This window comes from Rhinatrema bivittatum, chromosome 10 (genome assembly GCF_901001135.1).
Source record: "Rhinatrema bivittatum chromosome 10, aRhiBiv1.1, whole genome shotgun sequence".
In the NCBI taxonomy this organism is placed as follows: domain Eukaryota; kingdom Metazoa; phylum Chordata; class Amphibia; order Gymnophiona; family Rhinatrematidae; genus Rhinatrema; species Rhinatrema bivittatum.
In genome coordinates, this window is record NC_042624.1 from 107,673,030 (window position 1) to 107,691,020 (window position 17,991).

General features: G+C 43.9%; 1 protein-coding gene across 2 annotated transcripts in view; it reads left to right on the plus strand.

Annotated features, from left to right (window-relative positions):
* Window positions 1-17,991, plus strand: part of USP24 (ubiquitin specific peptidase 24) — a 268,241-nt gene that overhangs the window by 34,201 nt on the left and 216,049 nt on the right. For both annotated transcript variants that reach the window (XM_029618249.1, XM_029618250.1), the window contains exons 2-4: window positions 9,448-9,613; window positions 13,994-14,061; window positions 14,616-14,759. In XM_029618249.1, the coding sequence (XP_029474109.1) occupies window positions 9,448-9,613; window positions 13,994-14,061; window positions 14,616-14,759 (378 nt within the window). The remainder of the gene's footprint in view (window positions 1-9,447; window positions 9,614-13,993; window positions 14,062-14,615; window positions 14,760-17,991) is intronic.

Below are 17,991 nucleotides of genomic sequence, written 5' to 3' on the forward strand. Positions count from 1 at the left end.
AACCTGTTTTTCTTTTGTACTATATTTGATGTTATCTCTGTGCAGCGACTGAATAAAGATTTCTAAACTAACTAAATAACAAGCAAAAACCAAGTGGTAAACACAGACAAATTTTATACTTATTCAAAAGCAAAAACACATTTATTAATTTCAACCACATTTGACCAAAAATTTACTTGTTAATAACTTTTAAGAATCATAATAAACAATACCTGTCAATTTTTTCTCTAGTTGTGATAACCATTATTTTTTCTGCTTGTATTTTGTATTTTTGGGGTAGCCATTATAATAGCAATTGTTTTTGTCAAATGCCCCTAACCATCCCATTTGGAGGTAGAATAAGTGCTAGTGCTCCTAGGCTATATATGCATGTGGAAGGGCAGGAGGAATAATTATTAGCATTTGTTGTTTTTATGGGAGACAACAGCTCAGTTCTGTGTCACACGCTCTTGCCTTTTCAGCTGGATTTACGCACGCAGGGCTTTTAAAATCTGCCCCTAAGTGCCTAAAAATGAAGGGCCTAAAAATTAATTTTATTGAACAAATAAGTCTGATACTTCACTTTGAATGCATATCCAGCACAGCTCACTGCTTCAACGGCAGGGGGGAATGAAGAAATAGGATTTACATCCAGACAACATCAAACAAGGCATTGATCTGAGCAGTATGAGTATACAAACATTGGGGTAACTTGTTTGATACGATGGTTACTACACTCAACCATTAAGCCTTATACTTCACTTTGATGCAGCTCCAGCACTGCTCTCTGCATCAATGACGGGGGTGGAAGGAAATCAGAATAAAAAAGTTACCAATAAGGGCCCTGAACTCAGCGGTCAGAGTAACAGATAAGTATGAGAAAATAAGTGTGAAGCTTGCTGGGTGGACTGGATGGGCCATTTGGTCGTCTTCTGCCGTCATTTCTATGTTTCTATCATAACTGTTTTACATAGAAAAACACAAAAAGAGTAAAAATATTCAGAAGTAAATTTATCACACACAGAACTTTAAGATACATGGAAGACTGATGTGATAAAGTAAAGAATTAGGCTAGAGATAAGTGGTGAGTTTAAGAAGGTGTTTGTATTCTGTTTTGTTTCATGTCTGAGTTCTGTATATTTTTTTTATGTATGTTAGTATGTATATCGCTTAGGCATAAGCAATTAAATTTTAATCAAATACAAATCAGAAACACTGGACTAGGTGAAATTTTAAAAAGGAGTTGACACTGGCAGGAGAGAGAGAGAACTTTGTGCAGAGAGGCAGAAGTGTGTGTAAAAGGAGGGAACTGGCTTAATAGAGAGGGCTGTAGTTAGAGGTATGAGAGGGAGATGCTATGTCTGGATTGAGCATTAACATTCAGATACAGTGGCTTGCAAAAGTATTTGACCCCCTAAAAAGTCAGCAGATTTGGTGGATTACAAATGACACACAGATTGCTCCAGACCGTCTTTGTCCAAACGAGTATGTTAGCTTCTCAGAACCAAGTCTAACCGCAGAGGTGGAGGCCTCCAGGTTAAATCTTCTCTTTTTCCCTGTAAAAAAAAAACCTTTACCCTCCATCTGTCCTTATCAAATTCTTCTCATTTCTACCTCCATTATCAACCATGGAGTAGTTTATTGTCCCCCAAGTCTATTACAGTTCAGTCTTTCCCCACTGCTTGAAACTTTATCAACTCTACCAGTAGACCTCTCACACTTTTCTTGCAGGTGACTTTAACATCAGTTGCTACCTCTGTCCTTAATACCATGTCAGGTCTAAGTTGGGAACCATTAATAAATACACCAACCCGTATCCAGGGTCAGACCCTCGACCTTGTTTTCTGCAATTCTTCTCTTATTTATTTATTTATTTTTGGTTTTTATATACCGGAAGTTCCTGTATACAATTCATATCACTCCGGTTCACACATAACAGAGATAACTGTCGCCGGGGAGGCGGTTTACATGGAACATATCGAATAAAATGAACAGATAATCTATAATAAAGTACAATCTAATTTGAAACAACTGAAATCAACTTAGAAAATAACTTGGAACATATAACTGGCGCAAGATGAACATTACTTTATTGCTGTAAGACAAGGCTGGATGTTTGTTCTTCTTGCTTTTAGCTCTCTGGGAAAGCTTGATGTCCTTTCCCACCATAAATCTTTCAGTTAACCCGGTACCCTGGTTTGATCACTTTCTCATCTCTCTTATGGCAAACCTACACCATTCCCCCCGCCCCCCCCCCCCCCCACTTAACCATAATAAAAATATAACTTATAAAGGGAAAAAAATATGCATTGACATTTTTATTGAATCCTTTCTCCCCATAATGCCTAGCTCTCCTGCAAACGATATCAACAGTACAGTTACTGAATGGAACTCATCCATCTCTTGCACGTTAGATCAGATTGCCCCTATCAAACCTAAACCCAATGCCCCTTGGTTTTCCTCTTCAATCCTTAAAAACTGCCCTAAGATGTCACAAACGTTCCTGAAGCTAAAGATAATTTTTTTTCTGCTGTTTACATAACTACAAAAAGGAAATTAACACTGCAGAAAAGACATTTTACACTATTAAAATTTCTGCTGCAAATGGTAATCCATCCATCTTATTTAACATTGTGAAATATTTAACCTAGTCCTATCACAACCCCCTTACTGCCTTGTGTAACCAAATTACCATTCATTTCAAAGACAAAATTACCAAAATATCACACAAGTTTACCCATCACCCCATACCTAATGTACCCCCTCCTCCAATAGATTGTACTTGGTCCTCCTTTACACTAATCTTCCTTCTACCATAACCTTCATTCTTCAAAAAATGAGTTTCCTCCTCTCCATTCAATCCCTGCTCAGGTCATTTCCTAAAAGCTTTAAATGACGTCACCAGCCCTTTTCTTTGTCAGTTAACTAACCAATCCCTATCCTCTTGTACCTTTCTAGATCTCCTTAAACAAACTTCCATTATTCCTATTCAAAAGAAAAAATTGTCAGACTCGCGCGATGTCAATAACTTACGTCCCATTGCTTCTCTTACCTCACTTGCTAAAATAATTGAATCTGTTTTACATCAACTTACTGATTTCCTATCTGATACTGACATTCTTCACCCTAACCAACATGGTTTTCAGAGAGGTCATAGCACAGAAACTTTCCTGCTACTCTCGTTCGACACTCTTCTTCGAGGGTACTTGCTCCCTCTCTCTCTCTTGCTTGCCGACCTTGGCATACAGTTCAAAATTTACACCGATGATATCCAATTCTTTGTTCCACATACTACATCTTGGTCCAATACTCTGTTGTAAGTCTCTATATTACCACAGTCAGCACATGGTTATCTCAAAACCATTTTAAACTCAATACTTCAAAAACAGAAATCTTACACCTGACCATAATCCCTCAGTCGTCTTGCAGTTCCCCCCTCCCATTTAATCCTCAATGGCCTCTCTATTTCAATATTAACAAAAGCCCGAAACCTTGGAGTTTGCCTTGACTCTGACCTATCCATGACTACCTATACATCTTCTGTAGTAAAGAACTCTTTTTACAAATTACATATGCTTAAATGGCTGCACCCACTCCTTTACTCTCGTGGTTTCTGTATCATCTTACAATCTGATACCCTTGTTTTAATGTAACTTTTGCCTTTTCCGCTATGTTAATGTTATTGTTATAACCCCTCTGTTCACTGTAAACCAATATGATATGATCTGTATCATGAATGTCGGTATAAAAAAGCACCAAATAAAATAAATATTTTCCAGACTAGATTACTGCAATGCTCTCTACCTTGGCCTTCCCGACACCTCTCTCCAGCCCCTACACATAATTTAAAACACCGCTGCTCATATTCTAACAGATTCTTCCAGGAAAAACCATATATCCCCTATACTATATTCCTTACATTGGCTCCCAATCAACTTCAGGATTCGGTATAAAATCCTATCCATTTTCCATTCTCTTAAAAATAACCCCTCTTCTGTCTGGCTATGATCTACCCTCCGTATATACCAACCTAATAGACATTTGCGATCTCAAAACAAAAGTCGTCTTGAAATTCCCTCCATCCGCCAAGCCAGACTTGACACAACCAGGAGGTGGGCCTTCTCTGTCACCAGTCTCCTTCTTTGGAACTCCATACCCAGTTTGTAAAGACTTCAGGGAAAGTTTAAAACCTAGCTATTCTCCAAAGCCTTCAGTCCTCCCCTCTCACAGTAAGCTCTTTTTACCTAGCCACCACCAGGTATAAGCTTTATGTCTGCTTATTTTTGTTACCTTTGCTTTAATTATACTGCTCCTCCTACTTTGTTTTTATGACCAACCCACAATTGTAAAGGCGGTATATAAACAATTTTAAATAAATTAAAAAAAACAAAACATACTTACACCTGCCAAACTTTGGCTCCTCTCACCACATATAGATATGGTCTCCCCCCTCCCCCAGCTTGACTCGCCACTGACACAGCCCTCTCCTCCTCACTTGCTCTCCCTCATTTCACTGCCCATCTGCTTTTCTCAGCTCAGCCTTCCGTGTACATCTACAGCTGGTTCCCCTCTAGCACTTCACCTCCTGATTTGTGCTGTAAGACATCGCTGCTGGTAATGGCAGTCTCCTTCTTAAAACACGGGGGGGACGACACGGTGCAGTTCACTTTCTCACTCCCATGTGGTCTCAGTCTCACGAGAATGCCATGGGAGTTGGGCGGCATCGCACAGCACGGGAGGAAGACTGCTTTGGCTCCTCCTGTCAGGTTTGCGGGGCCAGCTTATTTCGTTGCAGCCCTTCTGCAAGCCGGCACCTTCTAACTTCTGAGCGGAGATGGGAAAATTCAGTGCCAGGGGGGAATTCTGCGTTGCACAGGTGTAACGCGCTGTACGGTATGGCACGGTGCCATAGGAGCGTAGACTCTGCAGAAACTTTATTAAACGTAAAAAAAAAAGTTTACATTTTTTTGTTTTGTTTGTTTTTAAAGAATATTGGCGGTTCTGCCTCTTTTGCAGTGTGACGCAGGAGTCTCCTAGAATCTGGGCAACAGTGAAAGCTGCAGAGGATTGTTAGATTCTTAGACAAGGAATGTTATCAGGCTTTTATCCAGCAGCTGTCATGTGATGCTTCAGCTACATTTTATTCTTTGGCTGGCGATGATGTATCGGCGGTTGCAGATTAATTTGAAATTAAAGCACAAGTCAGAAATATTCTGATCTGAGGATGCTTCCTAGTATCTCCAGTGGTTGTTTCAATGTCTCTGCTGTGATGCATGAAGTTGCCTTCGTTCTGCAGTCACTTGTGTCTTGAGTCCTACTTTTTTGGCAGACTCTCTGCTGTTCTTTCAGAGCAGATGAAGGGTGGAAGTTCCTGCTGTCAAGATTAGGCAGCTCTGTTTCCCAGGCAGCCAGTTCAACATTTTTATCAGCTTTCTTTCCATAGTGTTTGTGCTATCAGCCAGGAAGAGAGAAGTGACAGACATTACTAAAATCCCAGACGCACACAGGAGCTTGTGAAATGCAGAATGCTTCATCATGGCAGATTCGAAGTTGGGATGTGCAGTTCCTCATGCACACTGTTAACATTTTAACTAGTGCCATATTTTTATCTTTCCTTGCTTAATCCCAAGTATTTAAAGAAATGTTAGAAAGAACGTGCCTTTTTTTTTCTTTTAACGTAATAGATCTCCTCCTCCTCTCTAAAATAAGTGATTTACCTTAAGTTTGGCCCTGTTTAGGCCTGACTGATGGCTTATAATGCTGCTACATGTTGCCATGTGTCAGATCTGGGTTTGTTTCCCAAGCCTGGCCTCTGCTCCTTGGGCTAGAGATGCTGCAGAGGCAGCACTCAAAGCCCTTGGATGAGATTCTTAACCATCACTCAACAGTGACACCTAGTGGCATGACTCTGGGTAGATATACTAAGTTCTCGAAGGAGCAATGTGATCCTTGGCCTGGGGCTTTTACTGCAATGTCTGAGCTAGATGGAAAGAGAGGGAGGGTATAAATTGGGAAACACACCAATAGAAGCTGGTTCCAATTGAACTAAAAGCCCAGAGGACTAGGAGGAAACCATGAGTCTAGATGAAAGTGTGGCCCTGTCCGAGCACAATTGAAAGGAGTTGAAGCCAGCATTGGATATATTTATTTTATTTATTTATTTTTAACTTTTATATACCGATCTTCTTGCATGGGATACAAATCAAACCGGTTTACAGTGAAACAATAACCTCGCATGAGAGCGTTACATAGAACATGAAACACCGAATAAACTTTGAATATATGCAGGGTTCTTGGTCTCCCACGATGCCAGGATTCCCCCGGAATTCCTTCTCAAAATTTCAAGAAGCGATTAGGTGGATCATTATTATTTATTCATTTATATTTCGCCTTCTGCTGCATAGTTCTGAACTGTATTACAAAATAGTATAAACAGCTGAAAACATCATGTAAAAACATGCAGTAGTAAAAAAATATACACTCAAATGCAATAAACAGTTCAAAGATAAAATACAATATCCTAGTGTACAAACAGATGGATTAGTGGGTTTACGCTCCCCTGCCAGCAGATGGAGACAGAGTAAGCTGACGTCACAGTATATATAACCCTGCAGTGACTCCAGCTTGCCAGTATTCTCCGACTCCAGCAGATGGTGGACGTGCATCTCCCTACTGGGGATTGCTTCGTGTTTTTTCAAAGGAGAAATGTAAATTCTGGTTTAAGGAAAAGAAAGCCCTAGTCTCCTGTGGTGATACCAAAAGGTCCCGCCCCCAGTTGAGAATTCCTGAAGTGATTTCTGTGATCCCTCAGATGAGTGCCTTGAACCGGTTGCTGTTTTTTCAGCCAGCGAGGACATAGCTGCTTAAGGGTGCACAAAGACTTTACTACTACTACTACTACTACTACTACTACTACTACTACTACTACTACTACTACTACTACTACTTAACGTTTCTATAGCGCTACATGGCATACGCAGCGCTGTACAAACATACAACAAGACAGTCCCTGCTAAGTAGAGCTTATAATCTAATAAGACCAACATAGAGGACAAGAGACTTGGTTAAAAGAAAAGAAAGTTAGTCAAGACTAAAAGCAGGCAATCAGGCATAAGATTTAAAAGCAGTTTAAAAAAGGTGGGTCTTTAGATGGGATTTGAGCATGGCGCATCAGCTCAGGAAGACTATTCAAAGCACACGGCACAGCCAGGTGGAAAGCACGGAGTCAGGAATTGGCAGTAGTGGAGAAGGGCTCGGATAGGAGTGATTCATCCGATGAACGGAGTGCATGAGGAGAGGTGTAGAGAGAGATAAGAGTGGAGAGGTAGTGAGGTGCTGCAGAGTGAAGGCATTTGTAGGTAAGAAAGAGGAGCTTGAACTGTACATGGGAGTGGATAGGGAGCCAATGCAGTGATTTCAGAAGAGGGGGTTATGTGAGTACAGAAACTTTGGTGAAAGATAAATCGTGCAGCTTAATTTAGGACAGATTGCTCGGAGACCTGTGAGGAGCAGGTTGCAATAGTCTAAGTGGGAGGAGATGAGAGAGTGGATAAGGGTTCTGGTAGTGCGTTCAGAAAGGAAGAGACAGATTTTGGCAATGTTATAAAGAAAGAAAAACATGTTCTAGCAGTGTTTTGGATATATGTAGAGAAGGAGAGAGAGGAGTCGAAAAGGACTCCAAGGTTATGAGTTGATGGGACAGGGACGACGACAGTGTTATCCACGGAGGAAGAGAGGAGGTGGGCTTGGGGGGGAAGATAAGGAGCTCCGTCTTGACCTTGTTGAGTTTAAGTGGTGGCAGTGGGACATCCAGGCAGCAATGTCAGACAGGCAGGTTGAGATCTGGGATTGAATTTCTGGTGAAATTTCTGGTGTACATAGGCAGATCTGGGAGTTGTCAACATAAAAATGGTATTGAAAGCCATGAGAAGAAATCAGAGCACCGAGGGAATTAGTATATAGTGAGACGAGAAGAGGGCCCAGGATGGAGCCCTGAGGCTCACCAGTTGATAGAGGAATGACGATAGAGGTGGAACCACCAGAGGAAACGCTAAAAGTGCGATGGGAGAGGTAAAAAGAGAACCAAGTGAGGACAGAGTATCAAGGAGTAGGTGGCAAAGCAGTGCCGTGACACAGAGGTGGCAGAGAGATGGGTTTGTGTTGTCAATCACAGAATTTGACAACATATTTTCTAAAATGGCTGATTTTTCAGCAAATAATGAATGACTTTCAGTAATCTCTGAAGGAAGCCAAGCCCTGACTAGCTGTGCTGCCAGATCCGGTCATTAACAGGACAGTGATTTATCGCTGTCTGCTGTTCTGCAATACAAGCCCTTCTGTAGTTTCTGTATTATTTTATAAACAGTCTGAAAAGCTATAGACCAGCTAGCATTGTTAACACTGAAACTGCTTCAGTGATTTAGAGCCTGGTTTTACCATTCTTTGTCTACGGGGAGAAAGAAGCTTTAGTGAATTAGGCCCGTTTTTAGTTTTCAAAGTGTTATGGGCATTTTATTTTTTCGTTCCATTTTACCGGTATCTTATGTAGTTGGTCCTCTTGCTTGCCCTGCACCTACTCTTTTACCTAATTGGTGATATTTTAGAGATCAAATGCGTCCTGCTCTTTTATTTTTGCGATTGAAGTTTTAAGCGATTTTGTTCCTTGGCTCTGGCTGCGCTTCATTCTAAAATAGTCCCGCAGGGTGCAGTAGAGCAGATTGATGCTACCTCCGGGTCCTCTTTACCAGCGATGACGGCCCTAGGTGTGGAAGATAAGTCTTGTGCATCACAGCCCCGTGAGGTTTAACTTTCTTTTCCAGTGTGCTGGTGTGCAGTTAAGCTTTTACTTCCTCTGATTTTTCATTCCTCTTATCTGTTGCTTCTTTGATTTTGTTTGCAAGCACCTCTGATCAAGGTGTCCAATTCAGTCCTTTCCTTTAAAATGATACATCAGTCAAGCAGCTGAGATTAAAAATCCAAAATGCATGTCGGGTCTGCAAAGAAATAACTTGACAGGAACTTTCAGTCAGGAATATTTTTCCCTATAGATCTCTTCAAAGACTCTTTCCTTGCTTATACAGCTTTCGTCACCCAGCTGTTCGCTGCCTCCCCCCCCCCCCCCCCCCCCAATCTCTTCTCGTACACTGGCAAAGTGTACCCTCACCTACCTTCAGTGGGTGAGGATCTGAAACCTACCCTCACCTACCTTCAGTGGGTGAGGGTAGGTTTCAGATCCTTTCAGAGCCAGTTCAGCATCATAAAGTAGCAAAAGAATTGATTTGGTTCAGTCCTGCCCCACCAGATGCATTACACTAGTTGCGCTTCCTGCCCTGAAGAGCCTAACGGGTTTCTGAGCTGAGACACCAACCCAGGCCTCTCGCTTCGTACACGGAGAACCCACTGTTGTATCAGCAGGAGGAGCCCCAGCTATCTTTTTTTTTTTTCACATGGTTGCTCTTCTCTTCTCAGAAAAGTGATGAAAATGGAAACTGCTCTGGAGAAAATATTGAGTTCCCCACCACCAACCTGTATGAGCTGGAGAGCCGAGTGTTGACTGATCACTGGTCCATACCATACAAGCGAGAGGAGTCACTGGGCAAGTGCCTGATTGCATCAACCTACCTAGCAAAATTCGGTAAGTTCTTGGTCATTTTCTAATAACAAAGCAGAGGAAGTAATGCCTTCTAAAAAGATGATTTGGCCAGTAATTTGATGTATTGGGGCAATGATCCTTACTAGTGGTGTAGACAGAAGATTAAAACTGGTGAATTTTTTGTGTGCAAATAGTACATTTAGTGTGATTGCTCTTTCTAATAAACAGTTATGATCAACAGCTTGTAAACCTTTTATCCAGTTTTTTGACAGATTCCACTATGGCATAGTCCCATTATACTATGCAAATGCAAGGGATCTCAGTCTGCCTGCTTACTACAAAGCTGGGACCATTGTATGTGCATATTGGAAATCTGGCCCACTATTTTATGTATAACCTGGAGAAGCAACAGGGGAAATATGATACACATTTTCAAATACCAAAAAGGAATTAGTGATGTGCAAAATCAAACATTTCTGATGGAAAGGAAGCTATAGGGGTGTAGGGGTCATGACTCGAGTTGTGCATTCGTTTATCACGAATTAGGCAATTTCCAATTTGTAGTGGTTCAGGGGACCTGAACCACAAAACAGATTTTCCCTGAGCTTCGGGGAAAATTTGTTTTTCGGGTTAATGCGGGGGGAGGGGCACATTTATTTAAAAAAACCAAAAAAAAACCCCACCCCAACCCTTCAATTTTACATTCTTATAACCCCCCCACCATCCTGATTCCTCCCCAAGACTTACTAAAAGCCCTGGTGGTCCAGCGGGGGTCCCACGAGCGATCTCTCCCTCCGGGCTGTCGGGCCTGCTATGGATCAAAATGGCGCCGATGGCCCTTTGCCCTTACGATGTTACAGGGGCTACCGGTGCCATTGGTCGGCCCCTGTCACATGGTAGGAGTAATGGACGGCCAGCGCCATCTTGTGCTCCTACCATGTGACAGGGGCCAACCAATGGCACTGGTAGCCCCTGTAACATAGTAAGGGCAAAGGCTATCGGCGCCATTTTGAATACCAGCAGCCGACGGCCTGAGTGCAGGAGATCGCTCCAGGACCCCTGCTGGACCACCAGAGACTTTTGGCAAGTCTTGGGGGGGGGGGGGTCAGGAAGCGTCCGAACCGAAATACATCCCGATACGAAAAAACGAAGCTCATCTCTTGTCATGATATGAAAACACCACGGGAAAGACTTGGGAACAATGTCGGGGAGTGTTTTTTCATGGAAAGAGTGGTGGATGTATGGAGTTGCCCTCCCAGCAGAGGTGGTAATGAAATTCAAAAGAGCGTGGGTCAAAGACAGAAGATCCCTGGTGGCTAAAGGAGGAAATGAAGAAATGATGTTAACTTTCTTAACTTTAGATGTAACAAGATTCATATTCAAAAGCATTTAGCCTGCTCGCTCAGAAGTGAGCCAGCTAAATAAATATTTGGGCACTTACCCTGTTAAATTCTTGTTGGCTAAGTTGGAAGCCTTCCAGGGGCGTAACTGGGAGGAGTTGAGTTAGCCGGCTAACTCCGCCACCTAAGTCTGGTTGGGCCAAAGACCTGTCTTAAACTAGCCGGCTAACTTTAAGAGAGTTCCCTCTATTCAATAATGCAGCTGCACTCTTGAATACGCCTCCAAAGTCAGCCGAACGAGATTTTCTGGCTAACTTTGCTGTCTAGACTGTGTCTGAATATGAACCTCAACCTTTCTGCCATGGCTGTAATCTGCACAGAGCAGCAGTTTCTACCCCAAACAACTCTTTGGGCAGAGCGGATGAACCATTTTGGGATTTATCATTAACTCTGTTACTCTGTTAAGCAAACTTGTTGCTCAGAATACCCAGAGCAGGGTTTGACACATCATAGCTGGAGCACACCCCCAGTCATATTTTAAGTAACAGCGGAAGGGATGGAGGCATAAGCGGTGGATAGTCCTTCCAGTCAAAGATTATCTCAACCTTTTTCATTTCAATTTATTCACGTTTGTATGCCATCTTTCTGAATCCAAGGCGGCGCACGTAGTTACGTGATAACAATAAATACATTCAGAATCAAATGCAACCATAAAACTTGACCAGTAATCCTGACCAGAAAAAATATATCAATTGTAGTTAAAGGTGGGCCAGTTGACATAGTGTGCCTGGATTTTCAGAAGGCATTTGACAAAATCCCTCATGAGAGAACTCAGGAAATAAAAAAAAATCTTGGGGTGTCAGGCAGAGTCAGGCGTAGGACTAAATAGCTTTTCCAGTAGAGAAAGGTAAATAGAGTGCCCCAGGGATCTGTTACAAGAGGAGTGGATAGTGAGGAACTGCAGAAGGACCTTGCAAAACTGGAGGACTGGCAGATGGAATGTAATGTGGACAAGTGCAAAGTGATGCACACAAGGAGAAATAATCCCACTTACAGGTACCTGATGCTGGGTTCTGTGTTAAGAGGCAGCACCAGGAAAAGAGTCTTGGAGTCACGTTGAAATGCCTTAGCTCAGTGTGCGGTGGCAGTCGACAAAAAAGCAAATAGAATGGCAGGAATTATTTGGAAAGGAATGGAAAACGATCAGAATCCCTTCCTGTTGATCTGAATGTACAGTTCTGATTACCCCATCTTAAAAAAAAAAAAAAAAAATACAGCAGAACTAGAAAAGATACAGAAAAGGTCCACAGAAATGATAAAAGGAATGGAGCAGTTCCCTCATGAAGAAAGACCTAAGCAGTTTAGGGCCTTCAGCTTGGCAAAGAGTTGACTAAGAAGGGGGGGATATGATGGAGGTTTATAAAATCACAAGTGGCATATCATTTAAACCAATGTTTCCCAACCTTTTCAAGCCCAAGGCACACTTTACCTTAACAAAAATGTTTGTGCGACGCACCACCTCCACTGAACAGACAAGTGCGGACATGGAGCCAGGGCTGACGGGGCCAAAAGAAGAGCTTAGGGCAGCGCTGAAAATCCCACCAGTCTCTTCCAGATTTTAAAGCAAAGGGAGAGAGAGAGGGCAGAGAAGCGTGTGAACCTGTCATATTGCGCCGTCTCCCTCTGTATACACGTGCAGGGGAGAGGAGAAGCCGGTGAGGCTCAGGCAGCCGGTTCGGTTACCCCGACTGCCGCCTGCGACTGCCAGCTCTTGCTCCCAGCGCTCAGTGCAGGTTCTTTCTGTCTCTGTCGGCTTGGGGGGGATAGGCAGAGGCTCTGGAAGGGGGAAGTGAGGAAGTAACTCCGCGCCATGCGTGGGTGCCCCAAACGAAACGGGGCCCCAGCTGTCCAGGCCCTGAACGTTGCTCGTTATTCACCACCCTTCGGGGCTTGTGCCGTAGCTATGAAGAGGCGGCGGGCACGGCTGCACGTTCTCCTCTGGAATATAGAGGGGGAGATGGTCCATTGTGGTGGGTTCCTGTGCGCGTCTGCCCCCACTCTCTCCATTCTCGCTCGTGTTGCTATACAGCGTTGAATTAGAGCTCAAAATGTTTAAACGCAAGAAGAGAGGAGGCCGTATAGCTCAGACTGTTAGGACTGGGGTCAGACGCACTGCAGAGGTGACAAACTCGATAGTGGAGATGGAGGGGAAGGTTGACGGCCCCTGCTGTGGTGGCTCCTCTTGGCCATGGAGAGCAGCGCTGAGGGATCGTAGCAGCATAGTAGCATAGCAGATGACAGCAGAAGAAGATCGACCAGCGTTGTCCAGTTATTCCTGTCCCAACTGCTAGCCACAGAGCATGACCATTTGTAAGATATTTCCTCTTATCCAGGTCAGTACGTCGCCTTCCTCAGCTGTACCCCCTACCATCATAGGCAGATAAGCATAGAAGGAGCCCTCACTTAGTTCACACCCAGCAGATGCCTCCCGCTGCCTCTCGTCCACGAGTATCCGCATAGTTTTGTAATGATCAAATAGCTACCAGTATGGTCACTGCTTGAGTATCCAGCTTCCTAGTTGCCCTGCACAGCCTGACAGACAGACAGACAGACCTGGCTATGGCAGCGCCTGCATGTCCACTGGGGACTTCAGGTTATTACCGTGCTTGCAGCCTGCCAGACCCACAGTTGCTAATTTAATTTTATCACCACAGTGAATTATCTACCAGTACCGATGTGGCTGGTGTCCAACCAACCATCCTCAGGGCCAGCGAGGGCTTTAATTAGACGGGAAGAGCATTAGAAAAGAAGGTAGTATTTTGAGAGGAAACCAGCACTTCAGATTGCCTCTTCAGCCCTTTGTAGCCGCACGCCCTCTAGTCCAAAAAGGATGTGCAGGCACGCGCTGCTGTGCCAAGCCGCTTGTTTGCAGAGCCAACAGGCCGTGACCTCTGCTTGCTGGTCTTGCTGTGACAGTGGGCATTTTCAAGATGAGAGCGATTCTAAAGGGCTGCAACAAAACAGCTGACAATATTATAACGCATTGTTGTATTCCTCCACCCCCCCCCTGTCGTCTATGCAGGTCTGTCCGATTCTGATGAGAACTGTAAAAGATTTATGGACAGATGTATGCCTGAAGCGTTTAAAAAGGTGAGAGAGAGAGCGAGAAACCACCATGGGACAATACTCGTTCAGGACTCTGGTGTGAGACTGCTCTGATCTTTTCAGCCTGCACGAGGAAGTGGCACGCTGCTGGAACAGGCGTTTTATGTCCAAGTGACGTCTGAGAGCACAGCACCCTCTCTGCTTCACCTTTCTTTTTTTTTTTTTTTTTGTTTCCTTTGTGAAATGCCAGGTTTATTTCAGTCAATAGTTATTGCTTTGTTTGATAATTGACAGATCTGCCATTTAGTTCTCATGCACGCCTGCCCGGTTGACAGTCCATCAGGAGTAATGAGACTTGTAAGAAGGAATCAGGAGAGTAGGCCTCCCCCCTCCCTCCCTTTTAAGTCAAGTCCCTCTGTTGGTGGAAAGCATTTGATTTAAAGTGTAACAATTTAATTCTAAAGGCACCCGACATTTTTTTTTTTTTTTGAGACCATCATGTCCACTCTCTCCGATCTAGGGGGAGCGGGCATGCTTGAGAGACAGGCGGTTCTCACGTTTGTGTTTACTGCAGCGTTTTCTCTCCTCGTCTCTTGCAGTTGCTGACATCGAGTGCCGTGCACAAATGGGGAACCGAAATCCACGAGGGAATCTACAACATGCTGATGCTGTTAATAGATCTGGTGGCAGAGAGACTAAAACAAGACCCCATTCCCACTGGCCTGCTGGGCGTGCTTACGATGGTACTGAAACGCTGTGGCGTGTGATGCAAGGCTCTCCAATTAGTGGCTAAATCAGCAGAGCTTGCTGCTGACACACAGTGACAGAGTGATGAAAGATTAGGGAAATATTCCTGTTGCGGCTGCAGGGCATTCCAGCTTCTGCATAAGTGTCCCTGACAGAAAATAGTGTCATAATGACAGTTTTCCTTGTTCTGATATCTACATCATATGCTTTCACATATCCACACCCGTATGTCCTGTGATTTTATTTTATTTTATTTTGGGGGACAGGATGGAAATGCGTTAAATGACTTGGTATCATGATGACCGTTGAAGAGAACATGAGATAAGCTAGTTGAGGGGACAATGAGCTTTCTTGTGCAACTGGCTGGCTGTATTGCTTGCACTAGCTGTTTGTTAGAGCTGTTGCCTCCTTAACAGCATTTTAGGCATCCAACAACTTATTCATCTGCCCGCCTTCTTCTCCCCGTCCCTCCCTCCCTCCCTGAGGTCTGTGGATCAGCCCAAGGAATGGGACCCTCGCCTCCAGTGCTGCTGCTGACTTACTAGTCTGTTCTTTCTCCATTTTTATATCGTGCCCTAAATTAGAGTTGCTTTACAGCGAGTTGTGTGCAGGCACAGTGAGTTCCAGTCTCAGTCTAAGTGGGGTCTTGAGGTAATGGGAAGGTAGTAACTTGCCCAAGGTCACAGGGAATGTCAGGGTCTCGACCAGGGTAGAATAGCATCCTTTCAGCTAAAGCAGAAGTAATTCATATTTTCTTAAAAATATTTACTTCCCTTTCTTTCCTTTTATGTTGTGAATAAAGCAATCAATGGAAAGTATGGGGGTGAGGGCTGGGGGTTATATTAAAAGAATACCATTTATAGGAGGGGGTGACCATAAAAAGTCATCAATGTCTTTTCCAGGGTTCCAGAATTAACCCTTGAAACCTTTGTTGCAGGGATCCATCTCACCAGCAAATGCAAAGAATATTTCTTAAGATAATCTAAAGTTTCTTTGTTTGCCTGACTTTGTTATAGCCCTGATATCTTGTATTGAGATCTCCAAAGAGTGTGGGATTGGGGGATTGGTTTTTTTTTTTTTTTTGGTTTGTTTGTTTTTAACTACTCTTGGGTAATGCCAGCTCAGATCCCTGATGATCAACAGTCCACGAGCTTTAGTCCCAAATGGTAGCATTGCAAATTTGGGTCCAGACAGGAAATATATAGATACAAATATTACAGCAATGCTTGTTTTGCTAATTCAGAAGTCTCCTTTATTTTAATATGGAAGAGGAGGAAGAAACATTGTCTTAGTTATTCACACTCCTCTTTGGAGCTTGGTAGACTGTTGGCTCTTTTGCCCTGTTTTGAATACTTCTGAGCCTAACACGTGGATGGATGTGGTCCTAGAGCCATTTGCCATTAAGTGTGTTGGAAAGTAGCTAGGCAGAATCAAAGGAAGGTGACTGCCCTCACCACAAAATGTCTATAAACAAGAGACTGCAGGACTCTTTCACAAAGTTTGGAAATATCTGATCATACATCTGAAAATTAGGAATAAAAGAAATTCTAAGTCTGAAAACATATGGACGCTTGAGATTTTTTCTGCCCTATAGTCTCTTGTGTATAGAGTTAGGACCTTAATAATGCAGTGGGTAGTTTTGAGATTGCAGAATATTTTATCGATGTAGCTTCAAGGAAAGAACAAGTTGAACACAAACACAAGACCCTTCATCTGTCTGTCAGATCCAAATTTTCCACCCTGTTTTAAGCATAATTTCCTAGCATGGGTTTATGCTCCCCTGCCAGCAGATGGAGATGGAGTCAAGTTTCAAAGCTGATGTCACTCTAGATACACCCCTGCAGTGACCCTCAGCCCTTCAGTATTTCTCCGTCTCCAGCAGATGTGGACATGCTTTCCCTATGGGAATCGCTGTACCTTTTGGAAGAAGAAATTCTACTTTTAAATTAGAGAAAAGATTGAGCCCCGCTCTCCTGCGGTGATACCTAAAGGTTCTTCCCCCAGTTGAGAATCCCTGAGGTGATTTCTGAGATCCCGCGGAGTTGTGCCTTGGTCTGGTAGCTGGTTCTTGGCGTGGACTTTGCTGCTGAAGCAGCTGAAAGGCAGCAGGGGCAGGAAGCCAAGCGTGGGTACTGGAGATTTGCCCCATTGACTGGCCAGCTTTTCCCATTCCTTCCGAAGAGGAGTGATCCTTTAAAGGGCATCTTTGCGAGATTTGCCTTGCATCTGCTGACCAATTCCACAACCATAGTTGTCTTCTAGCCGCCACCACTGCTGTTGTCTTTTTCTGTGATGTCGGAGGCTGAGATCATCTGTAGATGTATTTCTGCCCATTCCATAAGGAGATCTATCTCCTGTGATACTTGTGGCTTTTGGTTCCACCCTGGCGGTTGATGTAGGCTTCTGTTGTTGTGTTGTCTGACATTACGCAGACTGCTTGAGCCTGGTGTATGTGGCTGAATTGTAAGCACTCTAATCTGACTGCCCGGGCTTCCAGGCAGTTTGTACCAGTGGCCTTCTTCCTTGGTCCAACGCCTCTGGGGCTGCAGTTCCCGACAGTGAGCAAGTGGAGGTGAATCGAATAGAGACAGCGGGTTCCAACGGGACGTCACTTTAGCAGTGAAATGGACAAAGTCAGAGCAGACTTTCTAAACAGGAAGAGTCTGGATCCAGGAGAGTGGGTTGTACCCTTTCAGTTGGTAGTAGATCACTGGGGTCTCCCGTCCATTGACCTGCTGGCCACATCTCATAATGCGAAGGTTCTCTTATTATTCAGTTGCAGAAGAGATCAGTTGACCCTGGGGATCAACGCTTTTGTTCAGACCTGGCCAGAAGAGGAGCTGCTATACACCTTCCCTCCATGGCCCCTCCTAGGCAGGGTTATTTGAAGAATTGAGCGTGTCATGTGATTAGTCTTACTAGTAGCTCCAGATTGGCCCAGGTGTCCATGGTATGAAGACATGCAGAGACCCCCTGTGCCTTCCACCGTACAACAGGGACCAGTCCTTCACAAGTATCTGACCCATTTCTGTCTTACATTCTGGCCCTTGAGTGGGCTTGCCTGATGAAGCGAGGATATTTGGAGGCAGTAATTGCCACCTTAATCTGCGCGCAGAAATTCTCTACATCACTAGCGTATGTGCAGGTCTGGAGAGTGTTTGAGGCCAGGTGCGAGGAACGCAGTGTTTCCTCTCGGGTGGTCAAAATCCCACTAATTCTGGAATTTTT